This window comes from Panthera pardus, unplaced genomic scaffold, assembly GCF_024362965.1.
Source record: "Panthera pardus isolate Hobbes unplaced genomic scaffold, ASM2436296v1 HiC_scaffold_17, whole genome shotgun sequence".
NCBI classification, from domain to species: domain Eukaryota; kingdom Metazoa; phylum Chordata; class Mammalia; order Carnivora; family Felidae; genus Panthera; species Panthera pardus.
The window spans coordinates 73,355,883-73,373,892 of record NW_026526732.1 but is presented as its reverse complement, the minus strand read 5'-3'; the positions used below and the strand labels follow the sequence as shown (position 1 = coordinate 73,373,892).

The following is an 18,010-nucleotide window of genomic DNA, read 5'->3' as shown; positions in this document are numbered from 1 at the left end:
GCTCCTGCTCTCTCTCACTCTGTCTCTCTCAAAATAAATAAACATTAAAAAATCATAAAACAAAAGATAAGAACCATATGATCCTGTCAATCGATGCAGAAAAGGCCTTTGACAAAATTCAGCAACCTTTCTTAATAAAAACCCTCAAGAAAGTCGGGATAGAAGGAACATACTTAAACATCATAAAAGCCATTTAGGAAAAGCCCACAGCTAACATCATCCTCAATGGGGAAAAACTGAGAGCTTTTCCCCTGAGATCAGGAAGACGACAGGGATGCCCACTCTCACCGCTGTTGTTTAACATATTGTTGGAAGTTCTAGCATCAGCAATCAGACAACAAAGGGAAATCAAAGGCATCAAAATTGGCAAAGATGAAGTTAAGCTTTCACTTTTTGCAGATGACATGATATTATACATGGAAAATCCGATAGACTCCACCAGAAGTCTGCTAGAACTGATACATGAATTTAGCAAAGTTGCAGGATACAAAATCAATGTACAGAAATCAGTTGCATTCTTATACACTAATAATGAAGCAGCAGAAAGACAAATAAAGAAACTGATCCCATTCACAATTGCACCAAGAAGCATAAAATGCCTAGGATTAAATCTAACCAAAGATGTAAAAGATCTGTATGCTGAAAACTATAGAAAGCTTATGAAGGAAATTGAAGAAGATATAAAGAAATGGAAAAACATTCCATGCTCATGGATTGGAAGAATAAATATTGTCAAAATGTCAACACTACCCAAAGCTATCTACACATTCAATGCAATCCCAATCAAAATTGCACCAGCATTGTTCTCGAAACTAGAACAAGCAATCCTAAAATTCATATGGAACCACAAAAGACCCCGAATAGCCAAAGTAATTTTGAAGAAGAAGACCAAAGCGGGAGGCATCACAATCCCAGACTTTAGCCTCTACTACAAAGCTGTAATCATCAAGACAGCATGGTATTGGCACAAAAACAGACACATAGACCAAGGGAATAGAATAGAAACCCCAGAACTAGACCCACAAACGTATGGCCAACTAATCTTTGACAAAGCAGGAAAGAATATCCAATGGAAAAAAGTCTCTTTACCAAATGGTGCTGGGAGAACTGGACAGCAACATGCAGAAGATTGAAACTAGACCACTTTCTCACACCATTCACAAAAATAAACTCAAAATGGATGAAGGATCTGAATGTGAGACAGGAAACCATCAAAACCCTAGAGGAGAAAGCAGGAAAAGACCTCTCTGACCTCAGCCGCAGCAATTTCTTACTTGACACATCCCCAAAGGCAAGGGAATTAAAAGCAAAAATGAACTACTGGGACCTTATGAAGATAAAGAGTTTCTGCACAGCAAAGGAAACAACCAACAAAACTAAAAGGCAACCAACGGAATGGGAAAAGATATTTGCAAATGACATATCGGACAAAGGGCTAGTATCCAAAATCTATAAAGAGCTCACCAAACTCCACACCTGAAAAACAAATAACCCAGGAAAGAAATGGGCAGAAAACACGAATAGACACTTCTCTAAAGAAGACATCTGGATGGCCAACAGGCACATGAAAAGATGCTCAATGTCACTCCTCATCAGGGAAATACAAATCAAAACCACACTCAGATATCACCTCACGCCGGTCAGAGTGGCCAAAATGAACAAATCAGGAGACTATAGATGCTGGAGAGGATGTGGAGAAACGGGAACTCTCTTGCACTGTTGGTGGGAATGCAAATTGGTGCAGCCACTCTGGAAAACAGTGTGGAGGTTCCTCAAAAAATTAAAAATAGACCTACTCTATGACCCAGCTGGGAATTTACCCAAGGGACACAGGAGTACTGATGCATAGGGACACTTGTACCCCAATGTTTATAGCAGCACTCTCAACAATAGCAAATTATGGAAAGAGCCTAAATGTCCATCAACTGATGAATGGATAAAAAAATTGTGGTTTATATACACAATGGAGTACTACATGGCAATGAGAAAGAATGAAATATGTCCCTTTGTAGCAACATGGATGAAACTGGAGAGTGTGATGCTAAGTGAAATAAGCCATACAGAGAAAGACAGATACCATATGTTTTCACTCTTATGTGGATCCTGAGAAACTTAACAGAAACCCATGGGGGAGGGGAAGGAAAAAAAAAAGAGGTCAGAGTGGGAGAGAGCCAAAGCATAAGAGACTCTTAAAAACTGAGAACAAACTGAGGGTTGACGGGGGGTGAGAGGAAGGGGAGGGTGGGTGATGGGTATTGAGGAGGGCACCTTTTGGGATGAGCACTGGGTGTTGTATGGAAACCAATTTGACAATAAACTTATATATTGAAAAAAATAAAAATTAAAAATCATAAAACAAAGAGACATTCTGTTTTATAAAAACGTCTAATATACCCTCACCCCATTATTCTCTATCACTTCATGACATTGGTTTTCTTAATAGCCCTTATCACAATTTGTAGTTATATACTTACTAATTTATTTGTTTCTTTGTTTATTTTCTGTCTTTGCCTCTTGCCTATAAACTCCTCAAGGGAAGAACTATGTTATTTCACTCCATGTATACACAAAACCTAGCTCAGTGCCTGGTACAGAGCAGCTGCTCCAAAATCTTTATTGCTTGATGGATGTGTGGACAAACAAATATGATGTAAGAGAAGGGAGTGCAGCATGCCTTCAGGAAAAAAGAAGAGAATGAATACTGTTAGAGAAGATTGAAGAAAGCATCACAGAGAAGACGACACATGAACCGAGTGTGGAACAATTAATAGGATTCGGGGCAGTGAAGAAGGAAAGCTTTATAGGCAGTGAGAATATCCAGAGCAAGGGTACGGAAGCATGAAAGGATATAAGTGTTTGTGAAACACAAGTTGGGTGTGGCCAGAAGGTAGGTAGAATTATACAAAAAACTGAGGCAGAAGGGTTGGTTTGGAGCCCACTGTGAAGAGCCTGTCACTACACAGAGGAATTTTAATGGGAATTTTAATTTACAAGGAAACCTTACAGCCTAGAGCTAAAAGGAAAGGAGGGCAAAGGCCAAAACTCTGGGAAATACCTTCTTGAGAGACATAGAAAAGAAATGGGTTTAAATAGAACAGTTGGAGAGAAGGATGTGATGTGAGGAGAGAAGAAAGTGTTATACGAGGCAAGGAAAAAGAGGTTCATTTTCAAGGTTTATTTATTTATTTGGGGGAGGACAGATGGAGGGACAGAGAGGGAGAGGGGGGATCCCAAGCGGGCTCTGAGGCAGAGTCGGATGATCTCACAAACCATAAGATCATGACCTGAGCCAAAATCCAGCATGGGATGCTTAACCACTGAGCCACCCAGGGGTCCCTGAAAGGAAAAAGAGATTTAAGGAGTAAGAGGCCCAGGGGGTCAGATGTTGCAAAGAGACAAAAAAAAAAAAAACATTAGACTTTGGCACATAAACAAATCAGTAATGACCATAAAGAGACTCAATACAGTAGAGGAGGGGATACAGGACTATGATCCTAAGAAGGATTTCTGTGAACTTTTTACTGAAATAATTTTAGATTGGCAGAAAAGTAGGAAAGTAGAACAGAGTTCCCATATACCCCTCACTCGCCCCCCGCTAATGTACATCTTGCATAACCATAGTACAATTATCAAAACCAAGAAATTAACATTTGCACAATGTTATTAACTGAAGTACTGACTTTATTTGGATTTCACCAATTTTTCACTAATGTTCTTTTTGTGTTCTGTGGTCTAAGCCGAGAACCCCACTTTGCAATTGGTTGTTGTATCTCCTCAGTCTTCTCCCATCTGTGACGGTTTCTCATCTCTCCATGACTTTCATGTCCTTGACATTTTTAAAAAGAACTGGTCCGTTATTTTGTAGGTTGTCCCTCAATTCGGGTTTGTCTGATGCTTTTGTATGAAAGCAAAATTCAAGGTTATGAATCTTTGGCCCTTCTCAGCACGTCATTTTGGGGGCTTTGATGTTGATAACACCTGAGTACTGGTGTAAAGTTATGACTTTTCCCTTTGTAATGAGTAAGTGTCTTTGAGTAAATACTTTTTGATAAAGTAAATATCCTGTATTTCCTCAAAGTTCTGCCCACTAATTTTAGCATCCAACAGTGGACCTACCTATGATTATTACTGTGGTGGTGACTTTCTATTTTTCTCATTCTTTCCCCATCTATTAATTGGGATTCTGCCATAAGGAGAAGCTGTATCTTGTCCTCATTTACATACACAGTTAGGCGTTTGTATTAGCATGGATTCATAGATATTTATACAATGGGTTTAATCAATTATTATTGTTATTTATTTTGTTACTCAAATTCTTCCAGCTTTGGTCATTGGCAGTTCTTTTAGGTTGGTTCCTGTGCTTTTCAACATGACTCTATCAAGTGGAGTTTCTAATCTAAAGATTTGATTTCAGCTTTTAAAATAAAATCAGCCTTCAGGCATGTGGATGGCTCAGTTGGTTAAGCATCCAACTGCTGATTTCAGTTCAGGTCGTGATCTCAAGGCTATGAGATCGAGTCCCACTTCAGGTTCTGTGCTGGGCATGGAGACTGCTTAAGATTCTCTCTCTCTCTCTCTCTCTCTCTCTCTCTCGCTCGCTCTCTCGCTCTCTCGCTCTCTCGCTCTCTCTCTCCCTCCCCCTACATGCTCTCTCTCTCTAAAAACATAAAATCGGCCTTGTAGAAAGATTGCACTATAATGCTCCACTCTGATAAAACTCTCCACTCATTTCCTTCCCAAACCTTAGGACAGATTGGGAGCCTTGGATAACGTCGAGGGCTGTTATAAAGCAGCCAGTATGATTTTAAATTATCTGCTTCCATCTTACAGGTGGATGAGCGGAGGCACATTCTCCCAGAGGGAGGGTCAGAATCACCTGTGGGGCCCCATCCACAGCATCTCCTTCAAAGCTGCAGTGAGCACCTGTTACTAATGTATGTATACAATCCTTCATGTCAGTTGTGATGGGCAGGGGAGTAAAGGTAGAGAAACACACTAATATAGGAAATTCTGGAAATGAGAACACAGATGTTTGTTGTTAAACCCCCTTCTAACCTGCCTTTGGCCTTAGATTTATTGTCCTTTTAAAACATAACTTTAATCTACAACTCTCTTGAATTCCCAGGCTCATCAGCCCTCCTAAGGCAATTCTGAAAGGCAAAGGGACCATCTGGGACGCAAGTGGACCTGTCTGGGGAGCCAGGAGAGCTTCAGAGATTTTAATATTCCTGGTGTGGGGTAAGCATCAGCCTTCAGGAAGTTCTCCTCCACCCCCAACTTTCACCACAAATTGCTGCTTCCCATTTTTATGATGAAACTGGTCATGCCAAAAGGTGAAAGTACATTGTGTTTATTCTAAATTTGTGATCAAAAATTTACTGAGGTTCTGATATCTGGAATAAAACAGCCTAAAAACTTCAAAAGTTATTGCAACTGGAGATGCCCTTAGAGAAATTATGGAATTGATAACAGAATTTCTTCCAAGACATGGGGTAGAATTCTTTGAGAAGGAAGTTTGTGACGTGCCCAGTGAGAGAGCCCATAAACCTGCCCAACTTCGGTCTTTATCTACCACTCCTTTACTTCCTTTTCCTTCTCTTCCCTTCATGTCCTGAGGGAGTAGGAATGGCCAATTAGGGCAGCAAAGTGGTCCAGCTATAACCTCTCCCCCCGCTAGCCAACAGTGGATAGGTGGAGAGAAACTATTCCCTTCAAAGTTCAGGAGTTAAATAAATCCTGGGGATGTAATGTACATCAGGGCAACGAAGTTAACAATAATAACAATACTGTACTGTGTATTTGAAAGTTGCTAAGAGAGTATACTTTAAAAGTTTTCATCACATGCAAAACATTTAACTCTGTGAGGTAATGGATGTTAACTTACAGCAGGCAATCACTTCACAGTAAACATGTATCAAATCATTATGTTGCATACATTAAACTAATTCAATGTTTTATGTCAAATATATCTCAGTAAAAGTGGGGAAAAAACAAATGAATTAAAAAGCATAGTGGTTTTCAACAATATCTCCTGAATAAACTAATTAAGAATTTAATGTTATTAAAAAAAAAGCCACGATCACTGGTCACAATTTATCTGTTATTTATCTGTACAGTAAACTGGGCTCAGAACTCTCTGAATTCTGGGGCGCCTGGGTGGTTCAGTTGGTTAAGTGCCTGACTCTTGATTTCAGCTAAGGTCATGACATCACAATTCATGAGATCCAGCCCCTTGTCAGATTCTGCACTGACAGAACGGAGCCTGCTTGGGATTTTCTCTCCCTCTCTCTGCCCCTCCCCTACTTGTGCTCACTTGCTCTCTCTCTCTCTCTCAAAATACATTTTAAAACTTTAAAAGAAGAACTCTCTGAATCCTTGTTAACAAGTCATTCTCACTATCTTACCCAAATTCAGCTCTCAAATGAGTAAATGAGCCCATAAAGATGAAAAGATATTTAGTGGCCCTTTTTCCAGCCACAGAGAGAAAATGGACTTGGCAGAATGAACGTATGAAGGCACTTTTTATGTTCACTAGTGTAAAACAATAAAGACAGCAAAACAAATGAAGATAGTGTTAATGGCATTTCACACATCTTAAATTATCTAATTTAAATTATCTAATTATATAGATTATAATTATTCTATTTCCCATCCTTATCTTGCTAAACATTTTTCAGGATCTCTCCTGAATGTTCAGTAGATGCATTTGTGTATGTTTTGTTATAGATGACAACCAGTCTTTCTTTGTCTTTTTTTTTTAATCTTGTCTTTTATCCTACTGCTTCCTAACCTTTCATGTCAAGCAAGACACACAGAAAAAAAAGTAGGACGAACTAGGGCGTTTTGGAGATGCCCATATAGGGCTTGATTTTTAAAAAGGTCGGGGCGGGGGGGCACCTGGGTGGCTCAGTTGGTTGAGCGTCTGACTTCGGCTCAGGTCATGATCTCATGGTCTGTGAGTTTGAGCCCCGCTTCGGGCTCTGTGCTGACAGCTCAGAGCCTGGATCCTGCTTCGGATTCTGTGTCTCCCTCTCTCTCTGCCCCTCCGCACTCATGCTCTTTCTCTCTCTCTGTGTCAAAAATAAATAAACATTAAAAAAAATCCTTAAAAAAAAAAGGTGGAGGGCATCTGGGTGGTTTAGTTGGTTAAGCATCTGACTCTTGATCTCTGTCAGCTCGGGTCTTGATCTCAGGGTTGTGAGTTCAAGCCCGTATTAGGTTCCATGCAGCCTACTTGTAAAAAATAAATTAACTAAATTAAATTAACTAAAAGAGGAAATGTGAAATTCATCATCAAGACTTTTTAATGAAAATCTCTTCAAATTCTTGATAGTCCTCACCAGATAAAGACTTTGTTCATGTAAGGAATTTTAAAAAATTTTAAGCCATTATTTCACAAACATGCAAAACTTTATAATAGTTTAAACTAAATGTAAAGGACCCAATGGCTTTTCCTTTTCTTTCATTGACAATTGTCACATTGAAATTCATGTAATAATGTGAATAGATTTTGAGCTTTAACTTTAGCTCATCAAATATTTCTGAAGAATGTTGAAGCTATAATTTGCTGAGTGCCCATTCATTGAAGCTGTCCCCCTGCAGCTAATTGAATGTGTCTAAAAGGGCACATGAAGAGGTAAATGAACAGAAGGATCCCATCAATATAAAGACAAATGTACCCAGTCAGCTGGACCCATCCTGCCAGGCTTCCTTGGAAAACACACAGGCTCCCTCCCCAGCCTCACCCACCAACTCTTCCAAAAGCTCAATGTGCCTCTTGTCCACTAGGGCCAGCGGCACCTCTGCTTCTGACTGATGGACTGGAGGAGTCCACCACATAGGGGAACACCTCTCTTTGGTCAGGCTCAGCTTCATAACGCTGTGGTGAGCACTTGTGTCTTCAGCTTCAGTCACCACTAGGGCACACCTTCAGAGGTCTCTCTGTCTCAGCAAATGGTGAACACATCCCTGATGTTACGACCGTCTTCCATATTACAGAGTGATACTAGGGACACAGTCACTAGACTAACCATACTTTAATTTAAATAGTTAATAAGTTCTATCCCTATTACCCAAAGTTAAGGCTTTAATTCCTCCCACCATAACTTCAACCTAAGCTTCTGCCAGCAACCTCTTCCACGCGCACACACACACACACACACACACACACACACCACTTCCTCCATGCTCACAAAGCTGCAGTGCATTTGTAGGTCAAGCCCAGGTTTCCTTTCTTCCTCTTCGTTCATCCCTCTGAAACTATCCTGGGCAAACCACCACTTCTGCTTTGCCTCCCCGTTCTCCTGTTTCCTCAGCCTAGCCCTAGTGCTGCCTTTTTCTAATTACTCTGAACGTGAGTTGCAACTGAGAAAAAGGTGTGTGTCAGGAAATCTGTACATGCTGAAATCCTACTGTCAACTCAGTTGAGAATCAATTACTGTTACAGACAATTTACAGATGAATAAGTGACTAGAAGTCAAACACACTTTCTGATCAAGAGCATTTAGAGAAAATTAATACAGCTTTTAGTGTTTTCCCCTTTACTATCCTGCTCTTCTGCGACAATTTCATTAATGGAAATGGCCTTAAGACAGCAGAACATCTTCATTGGAAACATTCTTACCAATTTTCAGTTGTGTGCCAAACTTTCTGGTTGCTTCTTCAAAGAGTCCTCCCTGACCCCCATTTTCCTCATTCTCTTCCCAAAGCTTGCAAATCCTTCAGATGAGTGAGCTCTGGAAGTCAGGTTCAATAGGAAAGTACTTATCAGAGCGTGAGCTTCTTTAGGGTTCAGAAGGAAAATTCATTAAAAAAACATCCAACCTTTATTTCCTTTTTATGTCTCTCATTTTGAAGTTTGATGCAATAATTAACTTCTCTCTTTGCTTCAAGCAGACTCAGATTTGGCTTCAGTTCTTTACGAAAACAGCATTTAATATTTACAATTCCATATGCTACACAGTTTTGAATAGGAGAATATGGAAATCCTACTTGGGTTTCAGAAGAGAAAATCTCTTTGTGTTTCTCCTAATCCAGTTCAAAAAGAAAGTGTCTGGAGGATATATTGAATGAACCAAAAAGTGTAATAAAGGTAAAACTGAAGTTCAAGCTTCCAGACAAAACATCAATGGACGATTCATAGTTCAGACTTCATTTCTTTTAATACGATGGCTTTTCACCTTGGGCAATCTGCAAGAGAGTTCTATTCAGTACCCAGGGGGAAATAGGTTCTTTGTAGTTAAAGCAAAAACTTCATACCTTAAGAAGAAATTGGAATTCGAAAGAAGCAGCACAAAACTGGACATGGGGAACCCCGTTGCTTCCATACATTCTCAGTCCTGTACAACTAAAGTTCCTTGTGCCTCCATTTATCCAACTGTCAGATAGAGACAGTGCCACCAGCCTTGACCTGCAGTCCACAAGAGGCTGAGTCAGACTCACCGATATTAGACACAGAAATCTCTGAGAAAGTAAAAGTGCTCTACTATTGTCAGGTGGTTTGATGTCAATTAACTTTTTATCAAGTAAGGGGACCTCTCTGGACCTCTTGAGGTTTGTGGTCCTAACCACCTTCGTCATATCAGCTCCATGGTCATTTACACGTGGATTCTTTGGTTTTACCTTCCTATTGGACCAGATTATGAGCAACTCTACTAGTTTCCCTATAGCTAGTAAAAGTGAAACCAAACTATTTGGGGCAATATTTTCTCCAGAAGCCTCCCAGCAGTATGTAGATAATTAGGAATCAACAGTTGGAATCTCAGATGTCAACTAAGATTCTCACCAATTTAAGACATGATCTCCCATGGTCATATTAGGATAAAGAGATTGTGATCAGGGCTGCCATGTAAGATTGCACAGTGTGTGTGCTACACAAAGATGCCCAGCCAGGGATTAAGAACTGACTAATACTCACTTTTCTGTGCCCTTTAGTTATGAAGCCATTTACTCAAGGTGCTCTGCCTGCCCAGAGAGGGTGTCTTTGTCCATTTGCACAAAGGCTCCATATAGGCCAGAGGTCTTGACTTTGGGTGATTACTTAGATTCCGGCAGTGGTGGGGGAAGAGGCGGAGGTATGCAGAGCCATGGCTTTCTCCTCCTGCCCTAGTCCAGGACAGCCACCTCTGAGGCTGCAGACTCCTCCAGCACCTTTTCTTGCCTCTCCGCCTTCCTTCTTATACATTTTTCCTGCCCCGTCTTTTTCTATCCCTTCATTCTTTTTTTTCCTCTTCTCTTCCCCCTGGCTCTTTTCCTTTCATCTTTGCCTGCCCTTTCCTCCCACTCTCGGGGGACAAACTGATGCACAGGAGCCATCCCTGTTCCCTTGACCTCTTCCTTGAGCCCTAAGCATCAGTGACATCGCTGTAATCACTTAGGGGTTTCTGCTCATGGTCAATTCTGGACACAACTACAAACTAACAGAAGTCTTGCTGCTTTATCCTTTTATCACTCTGCCTGACACCCCTCTCTCCCTGGTGACCAGGGTCCCAGACCCATGCAGACAGACCTAGTGGTCCGTTTGACTTATCTTGTGGTGTTACCTCAGTCAGATGTGTTATCATTTTGTTTGTTTGTTTGTTTGCTTGTTTTTTGGGTTTGTTTTTTGTTTGGGGTGTGTGTGTGTGGTTTTTTAGAGGCGTTATCATTTAAAAGGAAGGTGCCTGGGATACTGTGTTTTAGTCCAAAAGAGAGAATCTCAAATGGGAGAATTTCAGGCAGCATTCTGGCTGAGATAAATGATTGAGAATTTTTTGATAGAATAACACCTCAAACACCTCATTCTACCTCTTTCTTTCAGGAATTTTTCAGATAGACTTTAAAAAAATGCCCAGCCTTGGGGCGCCTGGGTGACCCAGTTGGTTGAGCATCCGACTTCAGCTCAGCTCATGATATCACATTTCGCAGGTTCAGGCCCCATATTGGGCTCTGTGCTGACAGCTCAGAGAATGGAGCCTGCTTCAGATTCTGTATCTCTCTCTCTCTCTCTCTCTCTCTGCCACTCACCTGCTCACCCTGTCTCTCTCTCTTTCTCAAAAATAAATAAAATATTTTTTAAAAATGTTTAGATGTCCAGCCTCTGCACTTGTCTCTCTTTCTCCTTGCTACTTACATACTTGAGGGTATAATCTTTTCTCTAGAGCTCTCATATCAGGGCTTTCAAATTGACTGTCCCACAAGACAACGATCATTTTCTCAGCCAGGCTGGCCCATGTCTATCCTCAGTGGTTCAACATCTTCTCTTCCCCACACTTCTCACACCCTCCTGAACAATCCTAGCCACCCCCTGTGCTTTTGGCACCACCGACAACTGATAACCCTCAAGCCTGTACCTCCAGGCTGGAATTCTTTCCTTAGTCTCATATCACTGTACATGATGCTTATCAAACATGTTCACCTGGTACTCCTTAGACACTTCAACTGAGAAGGCTCCAGAGTGAACGTCATCTTCCCACTCTGCTACCATGCAAACTGTTTCCATTTCCCAGTTATTGACATGATCATCCACCAGCCACCAAAAAACAAAACAAAACAAAACAAACAAAAAACATGAGCCACACCCACAATTACTTCTTCATTTCCTCCCAATTCCTCCCAAATCTGTCCCTTTCTCTTATCCTCACCCTCACTGCCAGTAGACCAAGACATCTCTCTTGCCAAGACATCTCTTGCCAAGACAACTGAAAGGACCCCAACTTGTGATCCTGTGCCCAGTCTCTCTTTTTCAAATCACCCTTTGCTTGCTGCCAGAATGATTTTTCTAAAGTGTAAAGCTGACCAAATTATTTATTTAATAGTAGCTTCTCCACTTAAGTATTCCTAAAGCAAGAAAAGTGCAGGAGCTTCCAACAGTCTTCAGACAGGCACGATCTGGGATGCTCCACCTTGCTTTTTTAATCCCATTTTTGCAATTTTGCATTCTATTTAAAATGTATCAGTTTTTGTTTTAAAATTAAAATAACATCTTCCCAAATCTTCAAGCAAAATTGATCCTGTAGAAAAGTGCGTTTGGGCCTCCTGGGTGGTTCAGTCAGTTAGGCATCAGACTCTTGATTTCAGCTCAGATCATGGTCTCCCAGTTCGTGAGATAGAGCCCCTCATTGGGTTCTGTGCTTACAGCGTGGAGCATGCTTGGGATTCTCTCTCTCTCTCTCTCTCTCTCTCTCTCTCTGTCCCTTCCCTGCTCCCACATGTGTTCTTTCTCTCAAAGTAAATAAACATTAGAAGAAGAAGAAGAAGAAGAAGAAGAAGAAGAAGAAGAAGAAGAAAGATGCATGTTTATTGTGTGGCTTCAGGAAACTTCAGGCCCTCCAGTTTGAGAAGCTAAGATCCCCACTGGAATGCACATTTCTCTGCATATTATACAAGGAACTTCTTGACAGGTATCTATTTGTCTCTGCAGCTCCAGCCCTCCATCCATCTCCTAGCAATACAGTCACACTGAACTTCTTGCAATTCTGTGATCATCATACTGGTTACCATCTCAGGATGTTTTCTTATGCTCTTTTCCTCAAACTAAGCTGAGCCCCTCTCCCATCTTGCTACTTAGCTTCTAGACCCAACTCAAGTATCACCTGCCCTGGGAAGCTCTCCATGACAAACCCTACCAGGCTGAGTTAACCATCCCTCTTTCTGTGCTACCAAAGTCCACACCTCTCCCATAGCATGTATCTCATTAGATTATAATTCTTCATTTATGCCTCTCTTCCCCACTGGACTATGGATTGCTTCAGAGCAAGGTCTGTGTCTTATTCATCTTGACCTTCCCAAGACCAGCACCATGCCTGGCACATGCTCAGATAAGACATCAGTATGGCCAAGACATTTCATCCTAGTGCTCTCCAGGGTTGATCTGACTTATCTGAATGACCTTGAGGTGTCTCCTTCCCCTCTGTCAATTAGATGATCGCAGATGGACAAGGACACTCTGATCAAGGCTTTCCTCTCCTGCTGAATCCTCCCTTGAGCTCTCAAGACCTGACACATAGTAGATTCTCAATGAATATCTATTAAATGTCTGGATGAACTAATGATCAGCACCACTGTTCTCTCAATCAAGCTGCATTATATTTTCTCAATCTTATCTTTCAAAGAATCCTGTTATCTCTGATGAGATCGGGCACGCTCAGGGTGCTATGGCCGGAGACTAATCCTGTTATCTCTGAATCCCCATGATGTAGCAATGTGCCAGCACTTACTAGACACTAAAAAAAAAAAAGTGTAACAAATGAATGAAGAAATGAAGTAATGTCTTCATCTGTTTTTCTTTAAAAGTATAGGCACTCATTCTCATTTTTCATCCTGACACCTGGTGCATTTACCAACCTGTTAGGAACTAGCTTTTCACTTAGAAATGGAATCTTGACAAATTGGTGATAACTGAAAAATTTTTTGAAAACCTTATCTGTGATCAGTGTGATTTTTTTTTTAATTTCAGCCTCCTTTAGAAGTAGATTTTTTTGAGTGGCTTTGATCTCTTCCATAGCTAACATAATTTAATGTATAAAACTATAATCCTCAGAGTAAGGAGTATCTGTTTTTAAAATATAAATTCTCAATAAATGTGGCACTGCTCTTATGCATTTGGATAGAACTACACAAAATTCTACTAAAGTAAAAAGCTTGTCACCCCACCTGGCCCACAGCGAGTGTTCAGTGAGTATTTCGCTCATCATTTATTCATTCCCACCTAGGCTTGAATGTGGAGTATAAGAGCCAATGCCTCTGGAATATCAGAGCAACACTCAATTTTAGTTGAGGACAACAAAACCCTTTCCTTAGCCACTATTCGATTATAACCTAGTTGCCAGAGACTAATAAAATGCACTTCTATTTGGCTAGATATAAGCCAAGTGGATAGAAATTTCAGGGTGGGAAGGATTTTTTTTGTCTTGCTCAAAACTTAGAGCAGTGTTCTCTAATTTTTTTTTTTTATTTTGCACACTTCTACCAGTAAAAAGTACCTGACCACATATCCTCAATATATGCATAATTATTTATTTATAAATTTTATACGTTTATTGCCATACTCATGTATATGTACTTTTACATAAACTCATCAGGGGGAATATAATAACGTATAGCAGTAGAAGTTCTTGTTTTCTTTCCTCACTCAAACAAATTGCTTTATAACTAGACCACTGGCTAGGGTGCTGGGGTGGCTCATTAGGTTAAGCAAACTGCCTCCTGATCTAGACTCAGGTCATGGTCTCACAGTTCATGGATTCAACCCCTCTTGGGATTCTTTCTCTCCCTCTCTCTCAAAATAAATAAACTTCAGAAAAAATAATAACCAGACCACTGGCTGAAGGATGTACAGCTTGTTCTAGAAGCCTTGGTAGGGGCAAGGTCTTCCAGGGTAAGTTCACTGAGTGCATGGGACCCCCACTCACCCATTGACCCACTCCCTTCAATTAGTCGTATCAAAAGTAACTGACTTTAAACTCTTAAGGGATGCCTGGGTGGCTCAGTCAGTTAAGTGTCAGACTTCAGCTCAGGTCATGATCTCATGGTTCATGAGTTCAAGTCCCGCATTAGGCTCTATGCTGACAACTCAGAGCCTGGAGCTTGCTGCTTTATGAGTTTGAGTCCCACGTTGGGCTCTGTGCTGACAGCTCAGAGCCTGGAGCCTGCTTTGGATTCTGTTTCTCTCCTCTGTCTCTGCTCCTCCTTCTCTCTCTCTCTCTCTCTCTCTCTGCCTCTCTCTCTCTCTCTTAAAAATAAACTCTTGAGAAAAAAATTAGAATCCAGACATAGAATGATGATTTGAAAGGCTTTATTTCCAGAGGAACCAGCTTTTTATGGTCACACTAAATGCTGTATTACACTCCAAATGAAAGGAACTAGACTTCTGATTATACTGTAGGATAAAGAGACAGGCAACAAAGCCGCAGCGCATCCTTGAAGCATGCCAAAGTCGTTTAGTGATGAAAAGAGGGCTTTATCTCACAAGGCCATAAATGCTGAAAAAATTAATTTTTCATTCCAGGAAATCAGCCGTCATCAACACGCACTTTGCAAAATATTTAAGATTTGTGATAATAACAAGTACTGCAGTGGCACTCTGTGTGATTCTCCACTTTGGCATTTCCCATTACCGTGGCCTAAAGAGAAAGGGGGGAAAAAGTGGATGGATGGATGGATGGATGGACAAAATTGAAAAATGTTAAATACAATTGTCTGTAGTCATCTGTACTAAATAGATGCTTGCTACATTTGTACGTTCTCCATTTCAGCTAATATTTCACTCTAAAACATTGGGTTTGCACTATGTGTGCTATACTCTCTTCCAGCCTACCCATTATCACCTCCACAGCTATTCCTTTCATTCTCAATAAATCCAGCCTGTCCCCACAAGGTTATTCTTTTGATTAAAGGGGAGAAGTCCTTGTACAAATGCCCAGCAAAGATGGGTCATTAGACACCTCTGACATTAAACCCCATGGATGTGTTCTGAAGACATTTCTCTGGCTGGACTGTTAGAAAGCTGCTGGGGCCCTTTAATTCTCACCTTGGTAAAGGCTTTGGCCACACAGCATGTGGCTTCTGAGGTGATGTTCTTTGGGACCAACATTGTCTTCTTGGACCTTGCTGGAGTGGGGTATGCTCTGGAGAAGCAGCAGCCCATGCATTGATAAATTGGGGCACCCAACTTGGAGAAGTATTTGTTTTCCTTTAGCTTGCATTCTGGGCACCCTATCACCAAAAAAAGGCAAAGAGTAGAATAATCCAAGGATGATTCAAAAAGAAACTGAGGAACGCCTGGCGCTGCATGTGACTCTTGATCTCGGGATCGTAAGTCCAAGCTCCACAGTGGGCATAGAGTTTACTTAAAAAAATTTTTTTAATAAAATTAAAAAAAAACTGAATTTTCCTTATTATGGGATAGTAAATATTCTTTTTCTATTGTAAATAAAAGGAAAATAATAAACACTGTTAATCTTCATGCATATAATCTATTTGTATTGATTATAGTTATTTTCATGGGAAACAATTTTTGCAGATATGTGTAGGAGATCTCAAGAGTAGTAGTTTCTCATATAAATATTTAAAAAAGAGTAGTGGTTCCTCTTTCTTCAACCATGGATTCTCTATCCCAATGCTAATGGCATGCTTATAGGGAGCACAAAATATGACAGATGAAAACACCATGTTCATCTGAAAGGAGAGTTTTGCCCAGAGGCGAAATATTTTCCCCTTTAGAATCTGCTATTGTTTTTTCCCCATGGAAACTCCAAATAGTGACAGAGAAAAATATGTCAGAATTAAGAAAGCTTGTTGAGTGTAGAGAGCTGATATTGGATGGAGTACCCGCACTTGAGCACTGAGATTAAAATATTACCACTTGTCTAAGAAAAACCATAACCAAGAGTAGGTCACAGTTTCTTAGCAGATGGACTTATATCAGCTTCTATATGAGATTTTTCAAACAATACAGCAAAATAAATGTACTGCACAAAATGGTTTTGTTTTTCTCACTTGTTAACTGATGTGAAAATTCATCAACAAAAGTAATGTTGAAATCTTCTCAAATCTGAGAGAACTGTAAAAAAAAACTGAGCTAACTGAATAAGGAGCATTTTCTGCTTGTAAAACTCAGATAAAAAATAATATGGAATCTGTTTCAGATGACAATGTATATGCTGCTATTTAAATGGACATGTTAGATAAACTTCACTATAGATTTTCTGAAACTAATTTAACTTCATGTTTACAATCTAAAAGTGCCTAGGTATGTATCCAGCAGCAAAGATTTATCACATTTAAAAAGGAAGTAGAAATGTAATTAATGGAGTTATTGACATATATCTAGAAGTGTGTGTTTTCCATATTGCTGAAAATCTGTTTGGTCCCATACCCTGCATTGTAAACTCTCCATCAGGAAAAGAATGGAGAATATGCAGAAACACAGAGAGTATGGCCAGAATGACAGCTGCATATTTTCTGTAGTAATCCATGGCTCTCCTGCAAAACAGAAGAGGAAGAAAAAAGTTACTCTAAAATTGGCTTACCAGTCATTTCAACAACTAGTAGTTTCAGCATTCCTATTAATAATAGTCATCGGTGTCTTGACCCCTCTTCTTACAGCTCCCAACACACTCTGGAGCCAGGTAAAGAAGAAAAAAAATTTCCTAAGGAAAAAACTAAGGCATCTAATCTTTCCATTTCTCATATAAACAAATAGAATTGGACTTGATGCTAATAAAAAAAATTCTGTTTTTATTTTTTTTTAACATTTATTTATTTTTGAGAGAGAGACAGACCAATAGACATAGAGTGAGCAGGAGAGACACAGAATCCAAAGCAGACTCCAGGCTCTGAGCTGTCAGCACAGAGCCTGACATGGGGCTTGAACTCACGAACTGTGAGATCATGACCTGAACCGAAGTCAGACACTTAACTGACTGAGCCACCCAGGCGCCCCAAAAATTCTCTTTTTAAATATATCATTCTGTCAAGCCTCAGTGTCCTTATTTGTAAGACATGAAACTTAAACTAGATAATATCTAAGAATACAGACAGAGAAATAATAAATGATAGATAGATAGATAGATAGATAGATAAGCTCATATAAAATAAATAAGCTTATATACAATGTATAAATTGTACAAGCAGATGAGTTCATCCTTCCCATTCCTATATTTTCAGGTGGAAGAATAGAAGGAAAGGACAATGTCTGCCCTTCTTTTTATTCACTGGTGGTAAATGAGCTCTAAGTTTCATTATCAGTGTGCAACAGAAAATGCTAGCCTAGCAATGTGGCAAGAGTAGACAGCAGAGAATATTTATCAAAGTTTTCCTAACTGCACTTCTTGACTTATTTATACCTGTAGATATGGCTTTACCTGAGCATTTTTAGTGCTTAAGATCAGGCTAGCCAAAGTCATCTGAGTGACTGACCATATCCAGCATTGACAGCACTGCACCTGAGAATCGGAAGACAAGGAATTGGACTGTGTCCCCACATGTCCTAGAAAATTTTCATGTAAGATAAAATGGGCAAGTTTTTATT

At 40.1% G+C, this 18,010-nt stretch overlaps 1 protein-coding gene across 1 annotated transcript; it reads right to left on the bottom strand.

Annotated features, from left to right (window-relative positions):
* Window positions 1-14,762: 14,762 nt before the first annotated feature.
* Window positions 14,763-16,956, bottom strand: CGA (glycoprotein hormones, alpha polypeptide). Its single transcript, XM_019442664.2, has 3 exons — window positions 16,856-16,956; window positions 15,509-15,693; window positions 14,763-15,101 (listed from the first exon to the last, which is right to left on the bottom strand). The coding sequence occupies exons 1-3, from the start codon at window positions 16,953-16,955 to the stop codon at window positions 15,024-15,026; spliced, it is 363 nt and encodes a 120-aa protein (XP_019298209.1). The 5' UTR covers window position 16,956; the 3' UTR covers window positions 14,763-15,023.
* Window positions 16,957-18,010: the final 1,054 nt, after the last annotated feature.